This window comes from Schistocerca cancellata, chromosome 3, assembly GCF_023864275.1.
Source record: "Schistocerca cancellata isolate TAMUIC-IGC-003103 chromosome 3, iqSchCanc2.1, whole genome shotgun sequence".
NCBI lineage: Eukaryota > Metazoa > Arthropoda > Insecta > Orthoptera > Acrididae > Schistocerca > Schistocerca cancellata.
Genome location: NC_064628.1, coordinates 87,888,290 through 87,902,359, shown reverse-complemented (window position 1 = coordinate 87,902,359; position 14,070 = coordinate 87,888,290). Strand labels below are relative to the sequence as shown.

Sequence of the window (14,070 nt, the reverse complement as noted above, 5' to 3'; positions counted from 1 at the left end):
ATACCCCTCCGTTGGGGTTGCACCTACGGTACGGCCATCTGTATCGCTGAGGCACGCAAGCCACCTCACCGACGGCAAGGTCCATGGTTCATAAGGAGCGAATACCGGTACGGCTATTAAGTATTTGTACATGCAGCTCACGGTGTACAGCAAGATGTCTTTTAACTGATTTTCCTTCAATAATTATCGTTTGATTTTAGTATCTTATGTTAATTAAGTGAACATCAGATTTGTCTGTTGCTCGGTTGATATTCTAACAAGACTCTATATTGCCAAATAATTTGAACTCTACACTATGTACATGATATCTCACATGACGGTTTAAGCATCGAAACGAGGTTTTCAGCAAATGATCTTACGCAAAAGTCTTCATTTGTGTGGCCATAGTGCCCGTAATTGCTTTATAATTCATAAGAGTATTTTTGTTCTGTCGTTGCAACTACAAAAACGCGTGAATTTTTTTCATCAGATGCATTTCGATTCATTGGGATGAAGCATCATCAGTGGTCTGTAGTTAAGTTATTTACATTTTGATTTGATTTTAGATCGAAAAACACTTCGTTAAGAATAAATTGATTTGTACTTACGTGATTTTCTGTTGATTTCTCGCTTACACCGGGAAATGCCGTCTGCTAGCACATCGTTGATTTTCTGCATTAGACACTGAAAATTTTGGTCTAATTTTTAGATGTTCTGCAGGCACTATACATTTCTTATGTTTCTGACAACGCACTTTTATGCACACCACTGTATTCTGCTTGTTTTTGTACTTCAAGTACGTTTTGTGGTTTGTGTTTGTAGTGTTGTCAACATAACCTTTTCACTACTTTGTCTTTTTAAATTACATTATTGTATGTGTGTAATTCTACTCTATTATGTTTCTGTGTATTTATGCACTGTGTAAGAGTAGAGAAGGAATAGAGATGGAAGGATCTTTTTGGGGGGTAGAGGAGGGGGGAACGTTGATGAGCAGGCATAAGTATACAGCAGTGTGATGAACTGTGAGTTTAAAGGAGAAAGTGAGGAGCGTGAAGTGAAATGAAGAAACTGTGAATGGTGGGGAGGAGGGGGGGGGGGAGTTGTGGGAGAGTGGGAGGTGGTGAAGGAAGGAAAAGGCTCTTCTTTTCCATGCAATGTCATCAATCATTCTATATAGAGTCTGGTTTTCAATATTTATTTGATCACTGAGCAACTGTTTATTTTGTGTTAATGCTTTTTGTATGTGGAAATTTTCTTGGAAAGGGAGGAGGTGTCTGTCTTTACTGATTTTTATGATATTCATATCGTTTTTAATATTGTTTGGCCTATGGTGTTCTTGTTTTAGACGCTCCACAAATGTTCAACGATTTGTACCGTACTTAAATGCTCTGACGTGTTCTTTATATCTTGTGTCGAATGTCCTGCCAGTCATTCCAATGTATATCTTCTCACAATCTCTGCAACTGAGCGTTGTGAAAAACATAAGAGATGCGTAGTGCTGCAGAACATCTAAAAATTAGACCAAAATTATCGGTGTCTAACGCAGAAAAACAACGACGTGCTAGCACACGGCATTTCCGGGTGTAAGCGAGAAATCAACCGAATAACACCGTAAGTACAAATCAATTTATTCTTAACGAACTGTTTTTCTATCTAAAAGCAAGTCAAAATGTAAATAACTTTATTACAGACCACTGATGATGCTTTGCCTCAATAAAGCGAAGCGCGTCTGGCGAAAAAAGTCACGCCCTTTTGTAGTTTCAACGGCAGAACAAAAATACCCTCAAGAATTATGTAAATGGGTTCGTTATTTTGGTTCACGTTTCATTCTCTTAACTTCTGCAGAAATCGAGCATGGCTTTTTTTTCTTTCTTTTAATGGATTGATAATGTTGACGTTGGACCATTTTTGCAAAAGTATACGAGAAATGTGCTCAAATTGAAAAGCAAGGCTGCCGAAATTGGCTATTGCGATATAAGCATCACCAGGTGGCACTCTCATGCCAGTTCCGTCGTTTTGTGCTGCAAGAAGATAAGCCTAAGCTGCTTGGATAAAACGTATTTGCTGTTGGCTTTACTTTGTCTTGTAGTAACAGGATCAGCTACGATTTTTGTAAATGGAACTGAATGTGAGTTTGGCGAGTATTAGAAGGGGTTTAGGAAAGCTATTTCAAAAGTTTGTACATTCTCGTCTTTTAGTGCGCAGCTTTTGTGGAAACAAGTAAATAGTCGTAAAGTTTGATACACCGATGGAGAATGGCAGGAATGCCACACATGATGGTGTTTACGACACAATAGCCTGTTCCCGCCGCTCCTCCTTTCAATTTTAGCACATTTGCCAGATAGTGTTGTGAAAAGTTTCAACACCATCTTTCTTCTTCTTAAAGTACTTACTCTCTTCGGAGGTTGGCTATCATTATCACTAATCTTCTCTGACTCTGTGGACAGAAACACTTGTAGGATTCTGGAGTCATGACGTTCGTCTTCTTCCTACTGATCTTTTCGCCTCAATATCCTCTTCCATTATTAGTCTTGTAATATCGTTATCTTTCACTTCCCTTGATATAGCCAGTTTTCTGATTTAGATTTTGCTCCCCAATACCTTATCCTAATCGATTCGCCTTAGAACGTCTTCGTCGGTAATTCTTTGTATCCAAGGTATGTCTCCGTGGTTGGGGCAGCCAGTCGTCAGACCCTAAATGCCCAGACTACTTGGTCGTATGGACAACTGTAACAAGTACAGTCAACAACCTGTGTACCACAGAGATCCATATCAATTTGAACATCGTACAGATTTCATACCTAACACATCGTCATCTGATAGAGACGCAAACGGTATACAAGGATATTCGGAAAATAAGATCTGATCGGGTGCAACATGGAGGCCACACTGAAAATCCGATGAAAATTTTCACGGATGTGTTGGGCAGCGTCTCTAGTATGCCCGTCCATCATAGCATTGTAACTGTAAACGAGATAGCCAGCCGGAGTGGCCGAGCGGTTCTAGGCGCTACAGTCTGGAACCGCGCGACCGCTACGGTCGCAGGTTCGAATCCTGCCTCGGGCATGGGTGTGTGTGATGTCCTTAGGTTAGTTAGGTTTAAGTAGTTCTAAGTTCTAGCGGACTGATGACCTCAGATGTTAAGTCCCATAGTGCTCAGAGCCATTTGAACCAATTTTGTAAACGAGATAAATTCACTTGCTGTGTTATTTGAAACGATAAAACGTACTTTAAGTATTCGTAAAATACGGCTTAAGAGATAGTAAAGTTAGCAGATATACGTTTTACTGAACTACGATTGTATTTCGAAAAAGTCCGCCCCTGGTAGCTGAGTGGTCAGAGCGACGGAATGTCATACCTACCGGCCCGGGTTCGACTCCCGGCTGGATCGGAGATTTTCTCCGCTCAGGACTGGGTGTTGTGTTGTCATTATCATCATTTCATCCCCATCGACACGCAAATCGCCGAAGTGGCGTCAACTCGAAAGACTTGCACCAGGCGAACGGTCTACTCGACGGGAGGCCCTAGCCATACGTCACTGTTATTCCGAAAAAAATGTAAACGCTGTTCTTATACGTAATTTGCACTAATGTGGTATATTTTGAGATGCTTAGACACACAAAGAGCTACATCACATTTCGGACACCACCAGGACGTTTCTCCTCGGCAAGTTTTTTGTTGTGGACTGGCAAGACAGCCAATCCACTAGGAGGAAGCCGAAAGGCACGCGTTTAAGCTCACGCAGGCTGGCGTGAGGTCTGGAACAGTTAAAGGAATTTATAGTAGCAAAGAACGTACGTAACTTCTGGATTACTTAACTTTAATCCATTAATGGTGAACATCGCTCTTGACGGTACATGTTTTACAGCATCAATAGTAACTGGTAATGGCGCCTTGCTAGGTCGTAGCAAATGACGTAGCTGAAGGCTATGCTAACTATCGTCTCGGCAAATGAGAGCGTATTTTGTCAGTGAACCATCGCTAGCAAAGTCGGCTGTACAACTGGGGGCGAGTGCTAGGAAGTGTCTCTAGACCTGCCGTGTGGCGGCGCTCGGTCTGCCATCACTGATAGTGGCGACACGCGGGTCCGACGTATACTAACAGACCGCGGCCGATTTAAAGGCTACCACCTAGCAAGTGTGGTGTCTGGCGGTGACACCACATTTTTCCCTTCAGGCTCGTACTGACAGACGAAAGTAGAACGGACGCAACACGATGCTGAAACATACAAGGGAGGTAAGTCAGAGTTCGAATACTACTTGATAGCACAAAGTAGTTCTCTTCTTGTGGCGAGTACATGGTTAAAGATTTAGGCAACGAATCGCAGTGGCAGCTACGAAGTATTACACACTGCACGGACAAGACTCGGGTGCCGCCGCCTGACTAACTGCCGTTGCGCGAGTCCTACTCGGGTTCCGTCGTGAAAGTGCTAACACACGTCAATACAGTCACATTTCGAATGCTTCAGTCGTCTTCATTGTTGTGTCATCAACCGTGCTTTCCCTACCATTTGAAAGAAGAGTCTCATCTCATGAAAGACAGCTCCAGCTTGTTAAATTCTGCTGTTAATTCCCTAGGTGTTATTAAGTGTATCATTGATCCAAGTACCGAGATGTTTATATTTGAACATCCTTTCGTTGGGTATGGCATTAATCAAGGAACAAAGGAATTAAAGAAATTTTCTGCCAGTGGGCGTTGATTTATATCAATGAAGAAAGTTGAAAACTTATCGAACGCTTACAGGAATCGGCGAGATGCCGCGAGTAGTGAGGTTAATGTGCAGGGGCGCTACAGCAGTAGTGTGTGGTATTACTTGAGAATGAGTCCGACGGGAGCCGTGCTAAGAAAGTCCGTGCAGTTATGCTGACCACTGTGTACAGTGGGCAATGTGGTCAGCACAACTGCCTTTTAAGCAGGAGACCTGGGTTCCAATTCTGGTCTGGCACAAATGTTGAACTTGCCCCGTTGATGTAAATCAGTGGCCACCGGCAGCTAATGTCTTTAATTCTTTGTGTCTTGATTCATAAGTGGCTGCAGAATGAGAATGGTGTCTGTTCTTTGAATCATGTCATTTGATAAAATATAAATGTTTGTAACTTAAACAAAAAAAAATAATAACAATAAAACCAAGATTATTGCACCAAATTATTCAGAACTTAAAACTTAATTTGAAAATATTAACAACTCAAGGTCGAAAATTTTCGACAAGAGGATCCTCCTTGCTTTCCGGCTCACAGACGATGATGTCTCTGATCTGATGTATGTTGAGCATTACCCAGGAAGGCTTATCCGCTGCATCTTTGTATTGTTGCAGGATACGGCGGCCTACCGTTCACCGTTACAGGGGAAATCTTCGCGCAGAACGTCAAGTCTGTGGCTCTACCTGCAGCTTCCTGTGTTTCGTGGACCATGTCCTTCTTGGTGACGAGGTTCTTCGAGGACATTTCCATCGCCGTCGGCAACTATGGGCCCTTCTTTCTGTTCGCAGCTTGCTCCTTACTAGCCTCCCTCTACGTGTACTTTTTGCTGCCTGAAACGAAGGGGAAGACTTTGGAAGAGATACAGGTTATGCTTGAAAGCGATAGGACTATCAGAGCATGTCGCTGAAGAGATACGCGATCGTTTAATCTTTGTTTTGGAACGACTCCGCATCTGGTGCTCACTGTACTCCTTCACGACTGAATCGGAAGCAGCAAAACTTAGTACTTCACATCGAGCATAATTCTCACCTGAGAAGTGACACAGCTGGAAGAAATGACGTCGAATGTCATTCAACTTCATTTTGTGAGAACTCGTTACGAGTGCACTGACCAGTATTACACTCTATTTATGATTTGTTGACCGAGATTTGTATGAGAAAATTAACCTTAATACTCATTGATTGTAGTGAAAAAGTGTTCTCTTTTCGACCATAGTGACGAAGCAAGCCAAAATATAACTCATTTTTAATTGGTCCCCAGAATACGAAACCATGAGAAGAATGAGATACACCTTTGATCAAATGTGTTGCCTGTCAGTCACATCCTATTTCGAAAGAAAATGTAGACTAAGGATAATTTAATGGTGACGCTTGTGACAAAGTTTGCGACTAATTCCATCTAAGCAATCTTTCATAAAACATGACATTTTCGTTGCAATTACTATTATTGTATTTGAAAGTTGTATTTAAAAATAAGAAAGAAAGCCATAGCCAACCAGTACGGAAGCGAGAGATGGAATCTTATTTTTAAGTTTGGAGTGCTTCTACCAGTAATTTATTTTTGAGCAGATATCTTGCAAAATGTTAAAACTCAAAACGGCCTTCTCCGTTACTAATTAGTAGCACAAAAGATTATTACTGCCCTCCTGTTATCAGTAAACCTGATCTCCACATTGATCCCTTCTATCGGAAGTCATTACATTCTACAAGAAGATAATGGACACACACACACACACACACACACACACACTCACACAAGACTGGAATTTCCTAAATTCCATACAATCATTGTTAAATTTATTATTATTATTATTATATACAGGGTGAAAAAAAATACCGCACTTGTGGTCGGCGTACGATTCCTCATCCCAATTCAACACAAAAATGCATCTAGAAGAACCTAGTCCTGCCAGGAAGTTTAATAGAAATGCTGTTTAAGAAACGAGGCTCTGACAACACTATAACTGCGTACAGCGTGGCCAAGAACAGGTAGCGAGAAGTCTGCACTCTACTCGAGCTGTCCCATTAGACCAGTGAGATGAAGGAATGCCGTGGAGAATGTCTGGAAAGACTCGCTAATGTTGGAGTCGCGTTCGCCAAACACTTCTTTTTTTTAGTTAAAGCATCAAATTGTATCGAATTTACAACTCCTCAACGCGGTATCTTGTGTATTTCTTTCTGTTGGTGTCACTTTTATTTAACCATTAAGATATAACATGACGCTCACAAACATAACGGCCGCTTTGTTTCATCCGTGACATAAATAAAGCCAACAGAAAATGACAGTGGATACAATGACATCTTTTGTATCCAGTGAGGTATGGAAAACACAATAGGTCGGCTACATGAGATTTCACATTATGCTGTGCACAATAATTCCATTCTGTACGGTTGACGTCCTGCCTTATGTTCACAGAGCCGGTACATACAGGTACAAGCAACGTTCACTTTAGAGACGATGTTCAAAGTGACCACCTTGCATTTGCAAAGACTTAGCCACTCGCTGGATCATAATTTGCTGGATCATAGGCAACACACGAGCATCCAATATTGCCCAAGCAGCATGCACGCGAACTACACTGAAGCGCCAAAGAAGCTGGTATAGACATGGGTATTCAAATACGTAGATATGTAAACAGGCACAATACGCAGTGGTCGACAACGCCTGTATAAGACAAGTGTCTGGCGCAGTTCTAAGATCGATTACTGCTGCTACATCGGCAGGTTATCAAGATGTGAGTGAGTTTGAGCATGGTGTTATAGTGACCGCACATGCACCTCGTAGGTAGCGATGAAGTTGCGATTTTCCCGTACGACCATTCCACTAGTGTACCGTGAATATTAGGAATCCGGTAAAACATCAAATCTCCGATGTCGCTGCGGATGGAGAAAGATCCTCCAAGAAAGGGACCAACGACGACTGAACAGAATCGTTCAACATGCCAGGAGTGCAAACCTTCCGCAGATTTCTGCAGTTTTCAGTGCTGAACTATCAACAAATATCAGTGGGCGAACCATTCAACGAAACATCATCGATATGGGCTTTCGGAGCCGAAAGCCTACTCGTGCAACCTTGATGACTGCACGATACAAAGATTTACGCCTCGCCTGGGCCAAACAACACTGACATTGGACTGTTGATGACTGCAAACATGTTGCCTGATCGGACGAGTCTCGTTTCAAATACACTCCTGGAAATGGAAAAAATAACACATTGACACCGGTGTGTCAGACCCACCATACTTGCTCCGGACACTGCGAGAGGGCTGTACAAGCAATGATCACACGCACGGCACAGCGGACACACCAGGAACCGCGGTGTTGCCCGTCGAATGGCGCTAGCTGCGCAGCATTTGTGCACCGCCGCCGTCAGTGTCAGCCAGTTTGCCGTGGCATACGGAGCTCCATCGCAGTCTTTAACACTGGTAGCGTGCCGCGACAGCGTGGACGTGAACCGTATGTGCAGTTGACGGACTTTGAGCGAGGGCGTATAGTGGGCATGCGGGAGGCCGGGTGGACGTACCGCCGAATTGCTCAACACGTGGGGCGTGAGGTCTCCACAGTACATCGATGTTGTCGCCAGTGGTCGGCGGAAGGTGCACGTGCCCGTCGACCTGGGACCGGACCGCAGCGACGCACGGATGCACGCCAAGACCGTAGGATCCTACGCAGTGCCGTAGGGGACTGCACCGCCACTTCCCAGCAAATTAGGGACACTGTTGCTCCTGGGGTATCGGCGAGGACCATTCGCAACCGTCTCCATGAAGCTGGGCTACGGTCCCGCACACCGTTAGGCCGTCTTCCGCTCACGCCCCAACATCGTGCAGCCCGCCTCCAGTGGTGTCGCGACAGGCGTGAATGGAGGGACGAATGGAGACGTGTCGTCTTCAGCGATGAGAGTCGCTTCTGCCTTGGTGCCAATGATGGTCGTATGCGTGTTTGGCGCCGTGCAGGTGAGCGCCACAATCAGGACTGCATACGACCGAGGCACACAGGGCCAACACCCGCCATCATGGTGTGGGGAGCGATCTCCTACACTGTCCGTACACCACTGGTGATCGTCGAGGGGACATTGAATAGTGCGCGGTACATCCAAACCGTCATCAAACCCATCGTTCTACCATTCCTAGACCGGCAAGGGAACTTGCTGTTCCAACAGGACAATGCACGTCCGCATGTATCCCGTGCCACCCAACGTGCTCTAGAAGGTGTAAGTCAACTACCCTGGCCAGCAAGATCTCCGGATCTGTCCCCCATTGAGCATGTTTGGGACTGGATGAAGCGTCGTCTCACGCGGTCTGCACGTCCAGCACGAACGCTGGTCCAACTGAGGCGCCAGGTGGAAATGGCATGGCAAGCCGTTCCACAGGACTGCATCCAGCATCTCTACGATCGTCTCCATGGGAGAATAGCAGCCTGCATTGCTGCGAAAGGTGGATATACACTGTACTAGTGCCGACATTGTGCATGCTCTGTTGCCTGTGTCTATGTGCCTGTGGTTCTGTCAGTGTGATCATGTGATGTATCTGACCCCAGGAATGTGTCAATAAAGTTTCCCCTTCCTGGGACAATGAATTCACGGTGTTCTTGTTTCAATTTCCAGGAGTGTAGTATCTAGCGGATGCACGTGTAGGGGTATGGATACAATCTCACGAATCCATGGACCCTGCATGTCAGTAGGGAACTGTCCAAGCTGGTGGAGGCTCTGTAATGGTGTGGTGCGTGTGCAGTTGCAGTGATATGGGACCCCTGATACGTCTAGATACGACTCTGACAGGTGAGTGACACTTACGTAAGCATCCTGTCTGATCACCTGCATCCATTCATGTTCATTGTGCATTCCGACGGACTTGGACTATTTCAGCAGGACAATGCGACACCCCACAAGTCCAGAGTTGCTAGTGGCTCCAGGAACACTATTCTGCGTTAAACACTTCCTCTGGCCACCAAAATCCAGAGATGATTATTATTGAGCATATCTGGGATGCCTTGCAACGTGCTGCTCAGAGGAGGTCTCCAACCCCTCACACTCTTACGGGTTTATGAACAGACCTGCAGGATTCATGGAATCGATTCCTTCCAGCACTACGTCAGACATCATTCGAGTCCATGCCGCGTCGTGTTGTGGCACTTTTTCTCGCTCGCGGGGGCCCTACACGATATTAGGCATTTATACCAGTTTCTTTGGCTCTTCAGTGTATTAGATCGTGTATACATTTGTTCCTTTAAGTGTCCTCACTAATAAAATTGTAGTGACTTAGGTCTGACTAAACTAAAAGATAAAGATTTTGACCAATGCTCACAAAGAAACATGCAAGACATTGTACAGTGAAATTTCACACAGGTTCACAGGTAGATGCCGTGTTTCTTGACTTCCGCAAGGCGTTCGATACAGTTCCCCACAGTCGTTTATTGAACAAAGTAAGAGCATATGGACTATCAGACCAATTGTGTGATTGGATTGAGGAGTTCCTAGATAACAGGACGCAGCATGTTATTCTCAATGGAGAGAAGACTTCCGAAGTAAGAGTAATTTCAGGTGTGCCGCAGGGGAGTGTCATAGGACCGTTGCTATTCACAATATACATAAATGACCTGGTGTATGACATCGGAAGTTCACTGAGGCTTTTTTCAGATGATGCTGTGGTGTATCGAGAGGTTGTAACAATGGAAAATTGTACTGAAAGGCAGGAGGATCTGCAGCGAATTGACGCATGGTGCAGGGAATGGCAACTGAATCTCAATGTAGACAAGTGTAATGTGCTGCGAATACACAGAAAGATAGATCCTTTATCATTTAGCTACAAAATAGCAGGTCAGCAACTGGAAGCAGTTAATACCATAAATTATCTGGGAGTACGCATTAGGAGTGATTTAAAATGGAATGATCATATAATGATGATTGTCGGTAAAGCAGATGCCAGACTGAGATTCATTGGAAGAATCCTAAGGAAATGCAATCCGAAAACAAAGGAAGTAGGTTACAGTATGCTTGTTCGCCCACTGCTTGAATACTGCTCAGCAGTGTGGGATCCGTACCAGATAGGGTTGATACAAGACATAGAGAAGATCCAACGGAGAGCAGCGCGCTTCGTTACAGGATCATTTAGTAATCGCGAAAGCGTTACGGAGATGATAGATAAACTCCAGTGGAAGACTCTGCAGGAGAGACGCTCAGTAGCTCGGTACGGGCTTTTGTCAAAGTTTCGAGAACATACCTTCACCGAAGAGTCAAGCAGTATATTGCTCCCTCCTACGTATATCTCGCGAAGAGACCATGAGGATAAAATCAGAGAGATTAGAGCCCACACAGAGGCATACCGACAATCCTTCTTTCCACGAACAATACGAGACTGGAATAGAAGGGAGAACCGATAGAGGTACTGAAGGTACCCTCCGCCACACACCGTCAGGTGGCTTGCGGAGTATGGATGTAGATGTAGATGTAGAGTCAGAAATCTGGAGATGACTTCTTTGTAAGAATTATGACGGGAGATGATGCCTGCTTACATCACTTTGAACCGAGAAAAAACAGCAGTGGATGAAATCGTATTACGGCGAAGAAGAAATTCAAAACTACGCCATCAGTAGCAAAGGTAGGGCTAATACGTCTTTTGATGCAGAAGTCGTGTTGCCTGTGGACGTCAACCACTACCTATTCTGACGAGTATGTAGGAACCCTTTAAAATCTTCATGCTCGAATGTGTCGCGTTTGACAACATTGGTATAAACTAAATATTTTGCTGTTTGTATTTTAATGCCTGGTGAGAAACCCACTACAGAAATCACAAAGTTTGGATGGACAACAATGAAAATTCGCAGGCCTGAGGTGGTATCATGCTACTAACGCTTCTTCGGTAAATTGAAGGATTCCTTTTATAGGACGAAATTTGAAGATGATAACTTCCGTGTGAAGGCTACTAAACGCTAAACCAGATGTGCCGGTCTTGTCTTGTATCGCCCAGGTGTACAATCCTCAGTTTCGCGGTAGAGTAAGACAGTTGAGGGCAACGGAAATTATGAGGAAAGCTGACACTTTCCCTCTTAAGAATGTATAAATATACTGTAAAAAAAACCAATGGAAAATAAATGCGATGCTTAAAAAAACATTATGCACTTCTTTTCGAGTGGACCCCGTAATTAGCTTCAGATTTAAAGCGTTATCCAAAGCAGAGATATGTGATACACTTTCGCTATCATAGTTCGAGTTCAATGAATACCTCGATGGCCTTGAACAGTGTGTGCAGACGCCATGTACTGCAGCGTATCTGATTGTTCTATCCTGTACAAGCAACTGATTATCTTGGCTTTTGAGATGAAGCAGGTACTGTTTTCCTCAGTTTTATTCACAGAGTTCTAGTTGTTGGGTGAGTACAGTGAGAGAGACCTGTTAAGTGTTGCCAGCTACCGCTGCCACAGGCACTGCGAGCTCACACATTTCGTCATGCTGCGTGCGGGCCTTCGACGACAGCTCCTAGCTATCGCTAGCGGTAAGAAAACACATTCTTTGGTCATTTATATTACTAATGGTTTTGTATTCACGTCCTTATGGATTCAGCGAGCAGATGTTCTCTTAAATAATAAAGCTGGAGAAAATCTTGTTAAATTGTCGGCAGCCTAATTGCTTGGCGAGCATGCATTGTATTTTGACAACTCTGTCCTTCCCTGCGTCAACCCGCAACGCTGGGGCCACATCTGATATTTCTCTACCGCTCGTCATTCTGCCATTTTCTTCTCGTGAGTAGGAGTTTCCTTTAACGTCACAGCATCACCTGAACCTTAGGAAACCAATGTTGTGTACTACCCCTGTTTGAGAAGTGCATGAAGACTGGCGTCTTTCGATTTGTCAAATGTTTTCGTTTCTGTGGTACCCTGAGGCATTTCTCACTGTTTATTTATTCGGGAATGCTTAACATCCATTGGTATTACGCTGCCTGCGATCTCATAACTTGTTTCATCAAATTCTCTCTATAATTTATGTTACATTTTCTAATAAAGTTCACGATGGATGTAGAACAATCGATGCCTTCCCATCCTCGACGTCCTTGTCCGCCGAAAAGCAAATGGGTGTCGGCCATTGTGTTTAACGGTAACCATCCCACACGCCCTGGTTTCTGCGCGCTATCAGCTACCACTACTCAGCACAGAAATTTTCTGTTCTGATGACTCTGGTGCATCGAACGGAAGCCGTTTCAGAAGCTGGAAGCCTGCCGAAAGAACTGGTCCACATATGGAATGTTTTCAAAGGAAACATCTACAACAGTTAACAAATTTCGCAAGCTAATTTTTGAAGACTCATAAGCAAAAGTCGCCCCCTCCCCCTTCTATCGAGGAGGACACAAAGGAGCTTAGGTTTCCGACGTTCTGTGGCTCACAAGGGAACCTCCCCATCGCATCCCCCTCAGATTTAGTTGTAAGTTGGCACAGTGGATAGGCCTTGAAAAACTGAACACAGATCAATCGAGAAAACAGGAAGAAGTTGTGTGGAACTATGAAAAAAATTAGTAAAATATACAAAGTGAGTAGTCCATACCAAGATAGGCAACATCAAGGACAAGGGGAATCAACGAGCTTCGTGGTCCCGTGGTTAGCGAGAGCAGCTACGGACCGAGAGGTTCCAGGTTCAAGTGTTCCATCGAGAGAAAAGTTTAATTTTTTATTTTCAGTTTATGTGACAAACTCTTATGTTTTCATCACTTTTTTGGGAGTGATTATCACATCCACAAGAAAAGCTAAATCGGGCAAGGTAGAAGAATCTTTTTACCCATTCGCTAAGTGTACAAGTAAGATGGGCCGACAACATTCCTGTCATGTGACGCACATGCCGTCACCAGCGTCGTATAGAATATATCAGGCGTCTTTTCCTGTGGAGGAATCGGTTGACCTATGACCTTGCGATCAAATATTTTCGGTTCCCATTGGAGAGGCACGTCCTTTCGTCTACTAATCGCACGGTTATGCGGTGCGGCCGCAAAACACAGACACTAGACTTAATACAGTGAACAGAGACGTCAATGAACGAACGGACAGATCATAACTTTGCAAAAATAAAGAAAGTGAAATTTTCAGTGGAGGGAAGACTTGAACCAGGGGCTTTTCGTTCCGCAGCTCTCGCGCTAACCACGGGACCACGGCGCTCCGTGACTAATTCTACTTGATGTTGCCTATCTTCGAATAGACTACTCAGTTTGTATATTTTATTAATTTTTTTCACAGTTCCACACAACTTCTTCGTTTTTCTAGGTTGATCTGTGTTCAGTGTTTCAAGGCCTATCCACTGTGCAAACTTATAACTAAATCTGAGGGGGGTGCGATGGGGAGGTTCCCTTGTCAGTAACAATAATGATAAGCAGGCTCCTACAGAGGCACGAAATCGAATGCATCTATAGGCC

General features: G+C 44.3%; 2 protein-coding genes across 2 annotated transcripts in view; both read left to right on the top strand.

Moving 5' to 3' along the window:
- The window catches only part of LOC126176132 (facilitated trehalose transporter Tret1-like), a 56,146-nt gene extending 50,181 nt beyond the window's left edge, over window positions 1-5,965 (top strand). The window contains exon 5 of the mRNA XM_049923270.1: window positions 5,294-5,965. Within this exon, the coding sequence (XP_049779227.1) occupies window positions 5,294-5,586 (293 nt within the window). The 3' untranslated portion in view covers window positions 5,587-5,965. The remainder of the gene's footprint in view (window positions 1-5,293) is intronic.
- Window positions 5,966-12,048: 6,083 nt separating this feature from the next.
- LOC126176131 (facilitated trehalose transporter Tret1-like) overlaps window positions 12,049-14,070 on the top strand; it is a 172,161-nt gene continuing 170,139 nt past the window's right edge. Inside the window, exon 1 of the mRNA XM_049923269.1 lies at window positions 12,049-12,168. Coding sequence (XP_049779226.1) covers window positions 12,123-12,168 — 46 coding nt within the window. The 5' untranslated portion in view covers window positions 12,049-12,122. The remainder of the gene's footprint in view (window positions 12,169-14,070) is intronic.